General features: G+C 34.3%; 1 protein-coding gene across 1 annotated transcript; it reads right to left on the bottom strand.

Annotated features, from left to right (window-relative positions):
* Positions 1-15,560: 15,560 nt before the first annotated feature.
* LOC105797862 (NAC domain-containing protein 100) lies at positions 15,561-17,424 on the bottom strand. Its single transcript, XM_012627759.2, has 3 exons — positions 17,158-17,424; positions 16,550-16,818; positions 15,561-16,467 (listed from the first exon to the last, which is right to left on the bottom strand). Exons 1-3 carry the CDS (start codon positions 17,306-17,308, stop codon positions 15,913-15,915), a joined length of 975 nt encoding a protein of 324 aa, XP_012483213.1. The 5' UTR covers positions 17,309-17,424; the 3' UTR covers positions 15,561-15,912.
* Positions 17,425-18,129: the final 705 nt, after the last annotated feature.

Here is an 18,129-nt window from a genome sequence, read left to right as displayed (position 1 = left end):
TTAAGGAATCATCTTCATGACATCATGCATTCATTTAAATGCCATTCATACACATCTAGTTAGGAGCAGTTGATTCATTCTGATCATGCCATCCTAATCGCTAGGCACAATTAGGTTCATAAAATAGAACATAAAGGTCATGTTCACCAGAGAACAGATCAATGAAGATAGCAGATCTTGCCTTCCTGTACTGACAGCGAAGCAAATCGAAGAAACCATAGTTTGTAATTAAAAAGATTGAAGCTACAACAGCGGATCTTACTTTCCTAGCATTGCAGTGGAACAGATTGAAGCTACAACAGCGGATCTTACTTCCCTGACATTGCAATTAAGAAGATTGAAGCTATAACAGTGGATTTTATTTTCCTAGCGGTGTAGTGGAGCAGATTGAAGCTACAACAGCGGATCTTACTTCCCTGACATTGCAGTTAAAAAGATTGAAGCTACAACAGCGGATCTTACTTCCCAGGCGATGCAATGGAATAGATTGAAGCTACAACGGCGAATCTCACTTCCCCGACATTGCAATTTAAAAGATTGAAGCTACAACGGCAAATCTTATTTCCCAGGTAGTGCAGCAGAACAGATTGAAGCCACAATGGCGAATCTTACTTCTCAGGTGATGCAGCAGAATAGATTGAAGCTATGACGGTGAATCTCGCTTCCCCGACATTGCAACTCAAAAGATTGAAGCCACAATAGAGAATCTTACTTCCCAGGCAATGCAGCGGAACAGATTAAAGCTACGACAGTGAATCTCGTTTCCCTGACATTGCAAGTAAATAGATTAAAGCTACAACGGCGAATCTTACTTCCTGAAATTGCAGTTAAACAGACAGAAGAAGCCAATTCTATCTCCTTGAAGTTGCAGTGGAGCAGATTAAAACCGCAGAACTTATCTCTCTACAGTTGCAGTAGAGAAGATCGCATCAGATTTTATTTTCTTCAAGATGAAGTAAAACAAGTTGAAACTACAAGTTTTATCTCACTAAGGTTGCAGTGCAGCAGACTGAAGATAGCAAATGTTTCCACAAAGAGTCACAAATTCTATCTCCCTAAAGTTGCAATGGAGCGGATTAAAATCACAAATCCTATCTCCCTGAAGTTGTAGTGGAGCAGATTAAAATGATGAATCCTATACTTCTGAAGTTGCAGTAGGTCGGATTAAATCAACCATAGCAAGTCTTATCTCCCTGACGTTGCAGTGGAGTAGACTAAAACCACGAATCTCGTCCCCCTAGAGTTGCTGCGAAGAAGATTGAAGCTACAAGTCAGATCTTTCTTGAAGTGCAGTGGAGTGGAGTCAAGCGACAAGACACAGTGGGCTGGAATAAGGTTACTTGAAGAAGAGAAGCGCCAAAAGAGGTCGAGACCAGGAGAGGCCGGGCAAAGTTGGTCTTTCTCAGTCTTTGCTCTGTTATCATTACACGACAACGAGCAAAGAGGTGCAGCTGTACAAGCCCACTTTGCCCGGGGCCCAACTAACGCACATAACACCCAAAACCCAACAAAACAAAAATAAATACCTAATAACCAAGCCTAATTACATTGGGCCCAAATAACCCAACCAGACCCAATACCCAAATCAGACCTAAATTTTAAACTAGGGTTTCAGTTTTCTGAAACCCTAGCCTAGCCTAGCGCCACAACTTCTTTGGTCTCGCTGTTAAATCACGCTGCGCCTCCTCTGCCACGCCACCAACTCCCTCACCTGCCCTCTGACTCCCTGCAAGATGAAAGAACACGCAAAGCAGAGACCAAGCAGTAGAAAATAACATTTTATTGTATCATTTTCGGGGGATAAAAAGACGGAAGATCATCTCAAAAAAGGGGGGCTTCATCACTGTAATCGGGGGGGAAATCGGTTTAAAAAAACCGATCTTTGTATTTGTAAAAGGGGGTTTTTTTTCAAAAACATTCAAGAAATAAAATACAACCTTTTCAAGAAGATATATTTTCTGTTTAGGTATTTACTTAGATTATTTACTCCTATTTTTATTTTTTTCTATTTTATATACGAAAATAAAAAGAAAAGGGAAAAAGGAACTCACCGAGAGTCGCTCCATCTTCTAGCCGTCGGAGACTCCTTCTCGGGTGACAGAACCTATTGAAGAGAGGCATAACGGCCTTTTCCCCTTTATTTTTGGTTGTTTTGAGGCTAGATACGGACTTAGGGGGGTCGGGATCTAAAAAATACGTTTTCTTGCCTTAGTCGGCCATCATCTTGTGGCCATGTGGCCGGGCCCGACAACGGCAAGCGGAATCCCACACAGTGGCCATCGGTCGGGTTATGAACTAAAGGGGAGAGGTTTTTTTGAGAGAAAGTTGTTTTTTTAGGAGAAGCAGATAATGAAGATTTTTTTAAAAATTTTTTTGATTTATAAAGGATTAAAACGGCACCGTTTTAGGCCCTAGCTCCAGGTGCCAAAACGACGCCGTTTAAGAGCCGACCCGATCCGCCCGACCCGCTTCGGGCCAGGATCCGCGTGTTTTGAGCGGAAGGGCTAATTGCGCTTTCAGCCCTTCCGCTTTTAAATGATGTTGCAATCGAGTTCTTTTGTTTTTTTATTTTGCCCTGTATCCTATTTTTCTTTACAATTTGGTCCATCTTGAAGCTGTGCATTTTATAAGCGATGGGTTATTTCCCTCTTTGGTCCTTCTCCCTTTCGCGCCCTTCCGTTTTGGTCCTCCTCTGCCCATTTTATTATAGCTTTAACCTTTGAACTTTATTTTTAGTTCAATTTGGTCCATTTTATTGTTTTTGTTGTTTTATTAATTAATCTAGTTATTATTATATTTTCCCTTTATATATATATATATATATTTACGCTACTATTATTATATCATTAGTTCCTCCTTATTATTGATATATTTTTATTTACTTATTTAATTTTTAAATGAACTTGTCCAATTATATTACTATTCTATAACTATTTATATATCTTTACACCTTATTTTATATATATATATATATTTATATTTTCTTATATATCTATACTTCTTTATGTATGTATTTTATATATATGTTTTCTACACATTATATATACATATATATATATATATATTTATATACATATTCTTAATTTTCATATATATATATATATATACGTAATTCTATACTTTTATATACTCTTTAATTTATATATACATACTTTTATATATACATGTTTTATATATTTCCATTATTTTTATAATTCATGTATATATCTTTATTTATTTTCTTCATGTACATATCTGCTATTGTTATTTTATCTTGCTTAGGTTTGTCTGCTTTGGTATTTTTATATATATGTCTCATTACTTATTTATGTTTTGTTTTGCTCGTGATTATTTTACTCACATTATCATCATCATTTCATTACACCTATTTTTTAGATTTCAAAAAAAGAAATTTTAAAATATAAGTAATATTCGGTATTTTGATCTTCGAGAGAATCAAGCCCTAACGTATTGGGTTCTGATTTTTTCGATGAATTTAAACAATCGAGATTACTCTTTTAAAAATGATAAAAAGCTCGTTATCGAGAATTCAATACGTTGTGTCTTAACGCATTGGATGTGACACGTTTTTTCAAGACAAGAACTTTTCGAAATAAATGCAATATTCAATGTTTAATATTTTGAGGAATTGTGCCCTAACGTATTGGGTTGCGATTTCTTCATTTGATTTAAATAATTGAATATTCTTTTAAACTTTATTACACGAACTTTTTCAAACTCAAGTTTTAAACGATATCGGGAATTAAAAAAGGATCGTGTCCTAACTTACTGGTCGTGATCCCTTTTCTAATCCAAGATAGTTAAATATCCTTTAAACAAAAAGGCATTTTTCATTCGCGTATCGGGAATTCGAGACATTATGTCCTAACTTACTGGATGTGATTCTCTTTCTCGAATAACGTGAAATATACCCCTTTTCTTGAAAATTTTCAACCTTTTAATACAAGGATCGTATTTTTAAAATTATTCTAAGTTATCAATTTTCAACATTAAGACATTAAGTAATCAACTAGGTATCAATTTTGGGCGTATTGAGGGTGTTAATCATTCCTCGTGCGTAACCGACTCCCGAACCCGTTTTTCTGAATTTCATGGACCAAACTTGTTGTTTTAATAAAATCAAACCATTTATTAAAAACAACCACTTTTTGAGGTGATCCAATCACACCTCATAAAAAAAGATTGGTGGCGACTCCCGTTTCATTTTTCAAAACCCAAGTCGACCCCGTTTTCATCCAAAAAAATGGTGTCAACAATCAATAACCATCATTTACGGTTGAGGCTGACACAATGTTTGAGCCTATAGCTGTAATTAGCAGGTTAATAACTCAAAAATAAAGTGACCAAATATTATTACATCCAAGAAAACCCTTTTCAGACCAAAATTTGATTAATTAGATACTGTAATAGAAAAGATCATATTGCAATTCATATGCCTAATATTTTTTAATAACAATTAGGAACCTTGGCCCCCTTAGTATAGGCAAACTACACTTCTAGCCTCTTATAAAAATTCTTAACTTAATTTAAGCCCTTTAGCCCCTTAAATAAATGTTAAAATTCCCTTTTTGGCTACTCCAAAAATTTAATAAATATATTATGGAAAAATAATATGCAGCATCCGTGATACATATGCTTCTACCTTTATAGCAAGAAGGAATGAGAGAAACGTTATACCTCTGCTCTCTTTTTCCTAGTGGTGACATGCAGTGCAGTATTACCGAACTTGTCCGGGAGCATCACAATAGCCGCATCTGCCTCAAGAGGATGGCACCGCATCATTCTCACTAGTCAATAAATCATATAGCAGATGGCGATAAGCATTTCATAACATTAGTATGACAATATTGAATATGTTGTCTTGCACTTCAAATCTCCATCATAGTTCCCAAATAATCATAATTTCTTTTGTGTTGTTGTAGACAATAAAACTTGCTGCAAGGAATGGATTATATATGACATTAATCAAAGGCAACCAAGTAAAAGTAATCCATTTTTACTTTTTGGTTCAAAATATTCTATCCCCCATTTACCAACATCTTTCGAGCTATCAAACATAGCTTTATCATCAAATTTATTCATCAGACTTTGAGACCAACTTGAACCAGTACTTTTACTAAATACCATATTCGCAAGAACTTGACTAACCAATTGAAATCAAATAACAGCACAAGCAAAATCACAAAATGAAAGCTAAAAATCATTACCATGGTGCCCTTGGCTTGCAGCAATATGCAATGGATCAAACCTAGATTTGTTCTTCTTAGTAATGGTCTCTTTGTTTGAGTATTTTAACAACTCCTTGAGAACATCAAGATGCCCTTTCTTTGCAGCAGTAAACAAGGCAGTCTCCCCCCAACTCATTCACCTCGTTTACCACACTAGCATGTATCTCTGAAACCTCTATATTGAAATCTTCCCCACTCGCAGTCTTCATCATCTGAGAATCAATGTCCATCTCAGGAATCTTCTAGCATTGATCGATCCACGTGAACTCCACACCTTGTAAAGAATCACCACTCAAACTCCTACAACTATTATCAACAGAAATAATCTAAGAAATATATACTGAAAGCAATAGAAATAAAAAAGAACACCTCTTGAACAGGAGGAAGTGCGGCTCTTCTTAGTTTTTCTCTTGACATTTTCCCTTGAAATCCTGTTTCATTTCTAGTTCTTCAACGGAAAGAAAGTACTAATTTTTCTTCTTCTTACTCAGAAAGATCTGATTGAAAGGGAAAATGGGAAATTTGGGGGCAAATTTTGAGATAGAAAGGGAAAAAGAATTAAGTACAAACTTTTATTTGGGGGCATTTAGGGCGCTCGATGGATATGAGAAGAAGAGGGAGTAATGAGCGGGGTAATCAAAAATTATTTTTTTGGGAGTGGGCGGGATTTTGATTATTTTTTACGGTATTTTTACGCTATTACTTATTTTTTGCGACGTTTTTCTTAAAAACGCAGCAAAAAATTATTTATTTTGTACAAAATGACGCCGTTTTGCTCTACTGAAAATTTCAATATATTTTTAAATCCACATGTCAATACATATGAAGTCTATCTATTATATATCTCTTAAATAATTTCAACTATACTCATAATTTCAATATATTTAATTTATTATTATCTCTTTTATAATTATATAAGAACATATTTAAAATATAAATTAAAAAAATAATTAATCTAAACCCAAAACCCTAACCCGACCCCTGAAACTCTTAACCCCTAACATCTAACTCCTAAACCCTTAGCCCCTAAACCTTAAATCCCAACCCTTAAACCATAATTCCTAAATTCATACTACCTAAACTTTAAAATATGAACTCCTAAACCGGTCTTAAATCTTAAATTAATCATATACGCTAAACTAAAAACCCTAAATAAATTTATTATTATCTCTTTTACAACTATATAAGAACATATTTAAAATATAAATTAAAAAAATAATTAATCTAAACCCAAAACCCTAACCCGACCCATGAATCCCTAAACCTTAAATCCCTAACTCTTAACCCCTAACCCCTAAACCTTAAATTCCAACCCTTAAACTATAATCCCTAATCCATAATCACTAAACCCCATACTCCCTAAACCTTAAAATAGTAACTCTTAAACCGACCTTAAATTTTAAATAAATCATATACCCTAAACCAAAAACCCTAAATTATAGTGATAACTAATTCAATATTTTAAAATTAATACTATCTCTTTTATGATTATATAAGAATATTTCTAATATATAAATTAAAAATAATCGAAGAATCAGTACCCAAAAACTTTAAAATTATTTTAAATAATAGTATTTTAATTTTTACATGTGTTTTATTTCAAATTATTTCTACGTGTCATTATTTTTTCTCAAGATTTTAAATATTCAATTAGAAATAAATTGAATTTTATTTAATTAATATAAATAAACCAATTAAGATAAAAAGTTTTAATATATAAATTAAAACTATAATGATAATTAATTAAATATATTAAACCGCCTTAAATCTTAAATTAACCATATACCCTAAACCAAATATATTAAATCCTAAACTATAATGATAATTAATTAAATATTTTAAAATTAATACTATCGTATCTTTTACAATTATATATAAAATTATTTAATATATAAATTAAAAATCAATCAGTCATGTACCAAAAAATTTTAAAATTATTTTAATTAATAGTATTTTAATTTTTCCACTTTTAACAAATATTTTTCTCTGTTTTTTTATTTCAAATTATTTCTACGTGTCATTATGTCATATTTATCCATTTTTAACAAATATTCAATTAAAAATAAATTGAATTTTAATTAATATAAATAAACAAATTAAATAGTAAATAGACAGAAAAAATGTTTTTGCGGCGCTTTTCCAAAAACGCCGCTAAAGCCCTAAAAGGTCAAAAAACGATATCATTGGGCTTAGGATTTTTGCGGCGCTTTTCCAAAAAACACCGCTAAAGCTCTGAGCATTAGCGGCGCTATTTTAAAAACGCCGCTAAAGCCCTGAAAGGTCAAAAAAAGATGTCATTGGGCTTAGGTTTTTTACGGTGCTTTTCCAAAAAACGCCGCTAAAGCTCTGAGCATTAGCGGCGCTTTTTCAAAAACGCCGCTAAAGCCCTGAAAGGTCAAAAAACGATGTCGTTGGGCTTAGGTTTTTTGCGGCGCTTTTCCAAAGCCCTGAAAGGTAAAAAACGATGTCGTTGGGCTTAGGATTTTTGCGGCGCTTTTCCAAAAAACGCCGCTAAAGCTCTAAGCATTAGCGGCACTTTTTCAAAAACGCCGCTAAAGCACTGAAAGGTCAAAAAATGATGTCGTTGAGCTTAGTTTTTTGCGTTGCTTTTCTAAAAAACGCCGCTAAAGCTCTGAGCATTAGCGGCGTTTTTTCAAAAACACCGCTAAAGCCCTAAAAGGTCAAAAAAACGATGTCGTTGGACTTAGGTTTTTTGCGGCGCTTTTTTAAAAAATACCGCTAATACTATTCTTTAGTGGCATTTTCCAAAAAGCGCCGCTAATGCTCGATCTTTAGCGGTGTTTTTTGAAAAGCGCCGCTAATGCTTGATTTTCAGCGGCATTTTTTATCCAAACGCCACTAAAAATGCCGCTAACAGCCTATTTTGGTGTAGTGTTTGGCAGCTAATTTATTATTATTCAATCTTTGATTTTTTTTTGTTTTTTTATAGCACAATCAGGAATCATCTATTCGCTTTGGTTGTTTCCAATTTATGACTGTTAATATTCTAAATTAATAATTAAGTAATATTATATATTTAATTTGATGTATTTATTTATAAATAAATCATTTTAAAATATGCAAAAACAATGTAAAATATAAATTTAGAGATATAAAATGAATTCAATTAAACAATGAAAAGATAAGAAAATTTCAAATGTATATTTGCTTTATTGATAACAACTTTTATAAATTATTTTAAAAAATTTGCCAAATAACAGAAAATATTATAGACATATTCATCCAAACACAAAAAAATATTAATTTTTCAGAAAAATAAATCATTTTCTAAAGTAATTTCTGATCAAACAAACGGAGCCTTAAAATCATTTCTACTTCCAATTTAATTTAAAATTTATTAATTTTTTTCCGTTCTTCCTTTCTTTTCCTTATAAAATTAAATTTATTAATTTCATTTTTATTTTTATTTTCTTAAAATCTTATTAATTTTCTTTTTCTTCCAATTTAATTTAAAATTATTAAAATCCTTTTTCCATTCTTCTTTTTTTTCCTTCTAAATTTAAATTAAATTCTCAATAACTACTTACCTTCTTCCTAATTAAAAATTTAATCCAAATATAACTAAAATTAACCATAAAATCATACCAATTTTTATTTTCCAGAATCATTCTTGTTCTTCAATCACTCACTACTTTCCAGATTAAGTGTTTAAGCAACAAACACAAATGAAAATTCAGTCTCAAAGCATTAGACGAACCTATCCATATAACCAAAAACATATACACTTAATATGCAAAACACTGAAAACTTTTCTTCCTCATCTGCAACTAAGAGAAATAACATGTCAAATAAGCACACTTAGCTTTTGTCTTATCTCTCAAATCCCAACGTTGAAGATGAAGTTGGGGTCATCGAAAACCAGATATCTTGAAACGGAGGAGATCCTACGGTGGACGATAGAGATCGAAACTTTTCAGTTTCAGAATTTTAAACTTAGATTTGCTGGATTTCAAGTTGCTGTCGGGGAAAATGAGGTTAGAATCAGCTTCAACAACCCTAGGTCTATGGAAAATGAAGGCCTTGGCTCAAATCGATGAAGGTTGTGGCGGAACACGGTGGCTAAAGGCTCGTTGGCGCTGGTTTCTACCATGAATCAACGATACCTTTTGACAAGCCTAGTGTTGTTTTGGGGTTGTTCAACCAGTTAAGCTTGTGAGTATTGAACCATCTTGATTCAACAAAAGTAATAACAACAACCTTGATTGGAAACAGCTCGGTAGTAATAGGTCCTCTTCATTGATTGCTCTAGAAAAAGACAACAATATCACCATTTTCATCATGCAAAACACCTCCAAGGCTAGACTTGTTAGGTCCAAGAATGACTCTATCACCATCAACAATGAAGTTCACATGGCCACTCAGAGAAGGTTCCCAACTTCGAACCAAGTTGACAAGCTGCTGCATTTTCTCAATCTATAAGTACTATGGAAACCGTGCAATGTCATCAAAAGGAAATTTCATGTCAGGCCACTGGGACTTGCAACACCAAGCCACCCTTGCACCAATGATGTCATTACTTGCTTTCGGTCCCAAATTTTATCTTTGTAGATCATTTCATTTCTATGATTCCAAAGAGACCAAACAATCGCAAAGAACACTAATCTCCAGAGTTTGTCGCAATGGCTCCACATTGAAGTGAACTGCCAAGCCATGAAAAATGACATTGGGTCTCTTGGTGCCACCCAATGGACCTCCTATAGCTTTGCAAACTGTTTCCGAATACCCCATGATTCTTGCTAGCTAAAAATCAGGTGACGCACAGTTTCCTCTTCACAACCACAAGATATGCCAGAACAAGCTTCCCCCGGAACAATGTTACTTTTTGCAAGTTCACTTTTAGTAGGGATCCTGCTTTTCAATAATTTCCATGCAGAAAGCCTCAATTCGAGGGAGGAGGAGGCCGGGATTGCCCAAATGAGTTTATTGTAATTCACATTTGGGTGTGATTTCTCATAAATCATATTACAACATGACTTCGAGTAGTGTGTTCCGCAGCTAACTAGCTTCTAGAGGAAACTTTTTTTTCTCGGTCGATATGCTTATATTAATAATAGAAAAAAGTTGAGAAATGTTAATCTCATTCCTAGTCAAAATTACAAAACACCCAATTCAACAAGGAAATAAAATATCCTACATCTGACCAAACTACTAAATAATCAAGAATATATCACCTCCAAGCTTTAAATAACGCTGATCTTCTCACCCCAGCAATAGCCAACGTTGTAGCCATACCATTACTTTTCGTATAAAACAATGCGAATTTAACACTAACCAGTTGGTGTCACAACTCCATACCGCTTCCTTAATCTCCTCCAACGTGAAAGATAACTCGAGTTTCACTGCATCTTCCTCGGATATCTTCTTAAAGTTCAAATCCATATCCACTATCAATTTTCTCGATGAACAACTAAAGTAATTACTGAACGAATTGAACATTTTTTTCCTTCAACAACTTTGTGTCATTGCACCATGAATCCCCGAATCTTAAACCATTCACCATCTTCTTCTTCAATTTAATCTTTACTACTTTATGAAACAAACATAATTGGAGTCACCTTTTCTTAACCAAATCATTCTTATTTTTGACACCAAATCGATTCACGACATTTAATAGTTACCCACAGCTCTAGATTCGATCGTCTAAGCTTATCCATTTACGATTCATTTAAATCTCTTCGGTCACTGATTTCATTAAATTCCATTTTTTTTTCAATTACTTCGATCCTTTTATCCACTTCACTTTCAGAATTTTCATTCCACTTGTTGAGAGTGACCCTCAATTTCCTCAACTTTCCAAACATCTCCATATTCGATCTTCCCATCTCTTCCCATACTTCGCTGATAAGGCTCGAACAATCCTTTTTGATGAGTCTCACATTAATAAACTTGAACGGACTCGATCACCAATCAACTAATTCATTCAATAATAAGACCAGGATATGGTGAAAAACATATCTATTTAATCCCTACTACTAGAAGTCATTGAAACGTAACAGCCATTGCACTTCCAATAAAAATCGATCCAATTTGCTCCTCTTATTATTAGGTCCATACCAAGAAGAAATTTTCCCCATCAAAGTTAAATCCACCATTTTGTAGTTGTTGATGAAGCTATTGAATTCCTTTGACCATTCTTTAAACTCACACCATTGCTTCTTTCACTTCTATTTCTCACTACATTGCAATCACCACCTACTCCAAAGGCAAGCAAACGAGTTCTTTAAGGCTAAAAGATCCATCCATAATATCTTTTGAACCGAAATAACATTATGGGCATAAATATTAATCAGGGTTGCTTCTATGCCTTTGGCCGACCATTTCCTTTTTACTACTACGAACATTTCATCACAAAGATCTTTATCCACTTGAACACTACCTCTATCCCAAATCTTAACCACACCTCCTGAACACCCAATAACTGCCAAAATCTACCATATTTTCCTTGTTATGTCAATAGTGATTGTTTCTAACTTAGTTTATTGAATAAAACACCTAATCGCCCTTACTTTGATATGACTCTTCTAACAGATGATATCTTAGCTTTCGAGCCCATACCTCTAATATTCCACTATACAATCCTCATACCAACTTACACCACAAATATGCAATTGAATAATGACAAAGATAATCCGAGTAATAAAAAAACCACACCTGTTTTAGTTCTGGACGACCTCTAAATTCCTTCTACTCCACAATGCTATAGTCCCTCCAACCTCATTATTTCATCTATTACTTCACGTTTGTCCCCTCTTATGCTAAATCCCAACCTCTTTCCAACATCCCAAGCTTTCTTTGCTTCCCTGAGGATCAACTTCCTTCTATTGCTTATATCAAAATCAAAAAGAGAAGCATTTACAACAGTCTCATCTCTAGTCAATATTTCTTTCCCTTTTTCTCTCATCAACACCTGATCTCTCTTATTTTTCTCCTTTATTGAAAGGAAACGATCCTGAATTTCAATCATGGAATGTATTTTTCTACCTTATGTTTTTTTCTTCTTTCTTTTTTGATTTGATGAATCCACGTCTATTATTACCCTATCTTCACTATCCTCTCCTCCCAACTCCGTTCTATCTAATTGGTCGTCCAAAATATTTGATTCTGGACTCCCTTCTGGTCTCAATGTTTGGGCTCTTTATACGTCCAGACTTTCCTTCAAGCTCATAAACACCCCCTTTCCCTTTTGTTTTTCCTGTCTCCCAACCTTACCTGTATGTTTAATTCAACAACAACCAGACCCATATTTTTAACATCTTCTCTGGCCCATTCACTACAACAATTATCATCCTCCTCCTCCAATTTGGTACCAGCCCTAAACCCACACAACTATTCCACTCTCCAATTTGGTTCATTTTCCCAAGTTCTCTGATAGCCACCATTCTCGTTTTCTTTTTCAAGGAAAATGACATTAATTGCTTCATCATCCCCTGTTTGTCTCTCCTCTGATGTTTTTTTCGGTCCCATTCTTGTCGTCGATCCCAACTCAAACACAATCTCATCACCATTCTCCTGTATTGATTCTAACCTTTCTCTTTCCTTCACTCTATCTTTCCTATTGATATTGTCGAATGATTTTGACAAGCCTATCTTTAATCGAAAATCTCACCTCCTCAACCTCTAGAAATATTAGTTCATCGGTATATTCTGATTGTTGATTAATAGCAGCATCATTTTTTTGTCGAAACTATTCACCTTCATCATATTCTCGCCAAGAGACACTAACACTCCCTACAATCCTGCTATTATTTTGAAATATGTGTTGTTCTAGCAATGCAAAGGCAAGCCTGATAGTTCGATCCATGTCACTCTCTCTATCGATACAGTTTTCTCCGACCATGGTTCTATTTTGACAAAAAATTCTTTCAGATATGTCCAATCATTTTGTTTTAAAATGCCAAGTAATTCATCATCTGGTATTTCAATCAAGAAATGTCTTCTATTAATCCTTCTAGTTATGATCTCACCTAATCCATTTCAAACTACTCTTTCTGTAAAACTCTTCGTTTAGCAAAACGTAGCAATTTGTCCCTCCAAACATTTCTAAAGTTTCCATAGTTGTTCATCGTCCACATGTCCCTTGATTAGTTTAATTTGATTTTCCCCTTACCATCCATAACTTCTTTTAAACTCAGATCATACCTACTTTTACTAGATGTTTCTCCCATAATGAATCCAATATCCATATTTTTCTTCCCATTTACCATAATTTATTTATGATTTTCCATATTCTGTTTGAATCCCCTGTAATTGATACTTTTCTCCAAACTTTCCTTCCTTTTAATCTTGCCAAATATACCGATATCATGTTCCCTAAAATCACAAAACGGTTTAACCTGTTGATAGCCTTTTGTGCACCCACTATTTTGTTAAACCTCAGGAATCCAAACTTTCTTCCACTCTTACTCTTCTTAGCTGAAATGAATGCATCAATAACATCTCCATGATACCGGAACAACGTCCATAGGCCTTTCCAATGTATGGTCGCCGCAATATTATAAATGAATAACGTAACATAGGGCTTCATAATTTCTCAGTTTCCAGATGAAACTATTTATAATGGATCCATGTATGGATGCTTTATTTATGACTTTTAGGTTCACATCATTGATGGTTTTAAGTGTAACATTCCAAGGCCATTTACCATTGGCGTAATAGCCAAAGTTAGACATTTTCTCACCCTCTTGGAGGCCATAGCATAAATTCAGTCATCTCCAACATGAAGGCATAAATTATTGGAGACCTTATGAAACAACCGGTTGAAACTTGCAAGAACAGGGGAACAATACTACAAGCAGTGCCCATTACTTTTGCCATTGCGAAAGAACAAAGATGAACACAATGTAATTGTTTATGTAGTTCAATTTCTCTATGTTTGTGAGCCATTTCCCAAAGAAATAATCTACTATCTCTTAACCTCATGCTAACATCATGCTAACAGTGATTTAAGTCCTATCGCACATATGTTTCCAAGTTATCCTCAACACAATTAGCAATGATAATATCTTCACGAACTCGAGGGTAAGTCATGGATCCACGATATGTTTCCAAGTTATCCTCAATAATCTCCTTAATCAAGGAATCCGATTGCGTAATTCAATTTGGTCCATTGTTGCTTCATAAGATCGATTGGATAAGCACATGTTCATAATATCATCTAAGTCATGGTCCAACTCTTTGGGTTCAAAGGATTTGTCAATTCTAAATAAGGTAAGTTATATGACTTGCACAGTGCCAAGTGTAGTAGGCACTACTCACATAATTACCTCAACAATCTCTTTCAACAAGACTTCATATATGGAGCTAGAATCCAACTTCATTAAGTAATCATCATATCAATTACCCTTCATATAAGGATACAAAAGATTTTGATATATATTTACAAAGTTAACCCATATATTCTTGGAATGCGTAACATGGTATATAAAGTAAGTAGATCACATTAGAATTCTTTGAAAGTAATTGTGCTTGATTCAACTTCTTCTCCAATTATAATCACAGAATTGGATGCACAAAATTCTCAAAAAATGCAAACAAATCACCATAATACTTCAATAAAACATGCACACAAATAAGGCAAGTTTTGACACTTGAGCAGTGCCAAGAGCACTTATAACTGCTCATGTCATTGCTTTTAAAACTTGCCTCAACACAATGAATAATATTCGATGGAGATAACGGTTTGGTAATATTCTTCCTAATCTAAGATCTTTTACCCCCCGAATATGAGCAAAGGGGAGAATAGTTTTTTTTGTTTGGTTGTTGAATATTGTATTCACCTTATATGAAGCTTTTCTATGAAAAAAAAAAAAAGAAAGTCAAGTACATCATAAAACTGGATGATTACAGAAATTTAGTAGTAAGACATTAAGAACAAAAGTTTCAGCACGCACAAAATTTGCTAAAAGGTTTTTATAATTTTTCACAAATTTTATAACATTACATATTATATATTAATTCAACCTACTGCCTGACGTCATCACATAAATCAGTGTTATCCTGTTTGGATGCCATAAGTAATCCTAGAGATTTTGTCACCTGTTTTAAAGAAAGCTAAGGTGTAACTTTTCCTTGTTTTGAACCTAAGGCCTTTATCAACATAGAAGATCCTTACGCAACTCTCTGATACGATTTGATCTAGCAAGTGATTAAACCATGAAGAACCTAAGCTGTTTTAAAAGTGGGCAACCTAAGCAGACAATGCCCATTTGTGTGATGGTGATACTGACCACTACGCAACAGGTGCCATCAATGATATATATATATATATATATGTAGAGAGAGAGAGCATGAAATAATGTAACATTAAGTTGCTAGGCCGAAAGAGAGCAAGATTTCTTATTATAGAAATTGGAATTTATGGACAGGACATTGATCAGTACTTTCCGATGGAAAAGGTATGCTAGCAACCTAGCTATGAGGAGCATTCTACTTCTAGAAAAGATAACATATAGAACAGGAGATCACTAGGGTATTTCTTTCCCCCACATTTACCTACGTACATAAACATAGTAATTAAGATCGATACTCGGTAACTGCATGCACATTACAGCATTGAGATTGTTTTCATCTTAATCAACCCTTTCATGTCACATAGAATATTGAGATTTTGAGACGGAAAACAAGTGTAAATGTGTTAGTTTTTTCACACTTTAGATTATAATTTTCACCACAGGGAGTCCATATTGAATGGTTGCTCCTGTTGTTGTTGTTGTTGTTGAGGCATAGGAACTACGACCTTAGAAGAAGAAGCCACCGCGCCTTGGAAATTAGAAGCTAGATCTGTTCCAAATGGAGGAATATTAATCCCTTGTGTCGACGATAGAATCGAATAATCCATACCTGAAACATCTCTTGGTTGATAATTCCTAAGCTGCAACGCCTTAAAGAGAAAGGAATTCATGGAAAGATTAGGGCTTAAAATGCTAGAAGGCCATGAAAGCGACGATGGAAGGCTAGCTGCTCCGAAATCCAGGTTTAAGTTCATGGCGTTCATATGGCCATGGTTAACAGTATTACTGTAACTAGGTGTTGCAATGTCGTTGAACCCACACGATGGGTTGGCATTGATGTTCAAGTTTGGTAGCTCAACGTCTCCAAACTCATTCACAATTGAATTTGCATCACATGGAGATCCAAGCGAGGGTTGTGAGGATGAACTTGGCTGCGGTTTCTTCACTGCTGCACTCTTTTGGAATACCCTACACACCACCCATTCCTCCTGTACAAATTATTCAAGGATTAAAAACAAAGTAGATTATTATATCATTAGAAATGCCTTCAATAAATCAAGTTATACATACCTTTGAGGCTTTGAAAGGGTGTTTGTTTTCAAGCCTATACTCATGCATGACCCAGTTACTTTTCTCACCCTTGGGGGCTCTTCCCTTGTAGAAAACTAGGGTTTTCTTCATCCCAACGAGAACGCCACCTGCACGGAAGATTTCCTTGTCTTTGCCTGTTGTTTTCCAATACCCTGCTTCAGTAGCTCGGTTCGTTCGAAGCCCAGTTGGGTATTTTCGGTCTCTCAAGCTGAAGAAGTACCATTCTTTCTCCCCCATCGATGCCTTGGCTGCATTATTATAGAGAAGCAAAATGTTTTATACTCATAATTGGCCTACATAACCTTAATAGATTTAATTAATTTACTAATCATAGTTTTATTTTCCTTCCAAGACTTATCTGCATAATTAGTATGTTATTCCAAACAAAAAATGTCAAATTACCCCAGAAGGAGGAGAAAAAAAAAGAAGAAAACTTGTTTGATTGAAAACTTATAACTATTTGGACGTTAAACAAGAAAATTAACAATAGCTTCTTATGATTATTACTACTGTCAAGTTAAAGCAAGCATGAAGAGTAGAAAAATCTGGTTAGAATTTAGAAAGAAATGATTCAAAAGCTATATTACCTGGTAGATCCCAAGGTTCACATTTATTGAGATCAACATCGACAATAGCTTTGGAAGTGAAGGTGATATCAGAGACCTTGTGGGAAAGATAGTAAGTGATGAGTTCTTCATCTGTGGGATGGAATCTGAACCCTGGAGGAAGATTCTCCATTTGTTTTTCTCCTTCGATAAAACCAGAGGTCTATATGCAAAAAACCCAAAACCAAGTTCCCAAAGTAAAGATGACGCTATAAGAAGGCCTTATAAACATCAAATGAAAGGAGATATGAAATGGGGGTAGCGTGTACTTTATGTTCTATAACTTCCCTCTTGAAGAAGAAGCAGCCATGACTAACCTTTTATTTATTCTTTATATTATGAAAATTACATCTAACACTTTGACAAAACATGATGCAAGAAAAATACTTGGTTTTGAAATTTACAACAAACAATACTACTGTACAGTGAGTGAATAACTAGATGGTGGATTTACTGATTTGTCACTAAGCTTTTCAAATTATTACTGAAAAAGCCAAGCAATTGTAGCATTGACTAATGGAGGGATTGTTTTGTGTAAGAGGGAGGTTGAGTCTTTGATACACTCTAGGGTTAGAGATTTTAGACTGATTTTGTTTGTTGTATCATATTCTTGCCCAACCACCTTCACCCATTTCTACCCACCCAAATCCTGGTTCCAATGGGAACATATCCCTAACTTTATAATCATCAACAATTGATCACCCATCTCTTTCTCAATTGATTTGGGCTTTCAGATTAATTAATTGTTTCCAATCAATTTATATATAAATATTACGTAATTTGCAGATGATAGATTAATTAATATCCTATAGGTGGTGAGTGAATATTAATTTAATTGATATCTTTGTTATTCTAGCAACAAGAAGACATGAGTTCAAATGTGTTTAATCGCATTTTACTTTTGATTTAAGGGTTGAAGAGAAGTTATGGATAGAAGTAACTAATATATCAAAA

This window comes from Gossypium raimondii, chromosome 9, assembly GCF_025698545.1.
Source record: "Gossypium raimondii isolate GPD5lz chromosome 9, ASM2569854v1, whole genome shotgun sequence".
Lineage (NCBI taxonomy): Eukaryota > Viridiplantae > Streptophyta > Magnoliopsida > Malvales > Malvaceae > Gossypium > Gossypium raimondii.
The sequence above is the reverse complement of the archived record's forward strand: the minus strand, read 5'-3'. Positions and strand labels throughout refer to the sequence as shown.

Coding starts and splice junctions, on each gene's coding strand:
- LOC105797862 (XM_012627759.2), bottom strand. CDS start 17,308: ATGGAGAATCTTCCTCCAGGGTTCAGATTCCATCCCACAGATGAAGAA. Junction 16,819..17,157: donor TGAACCTTGGGATCTACCAG/GTAATATAGCTT, acceptor ATAATAATGCAG/CCAAGGCATCGATGGGGGAG. Junction 16,468..16,549: donor ACCCTTTCAAAGCCTCAAAG/GTATGTATAACT, acceptor TAATTTGTACAG/GAGGAATGGGTGGTGTGTAG.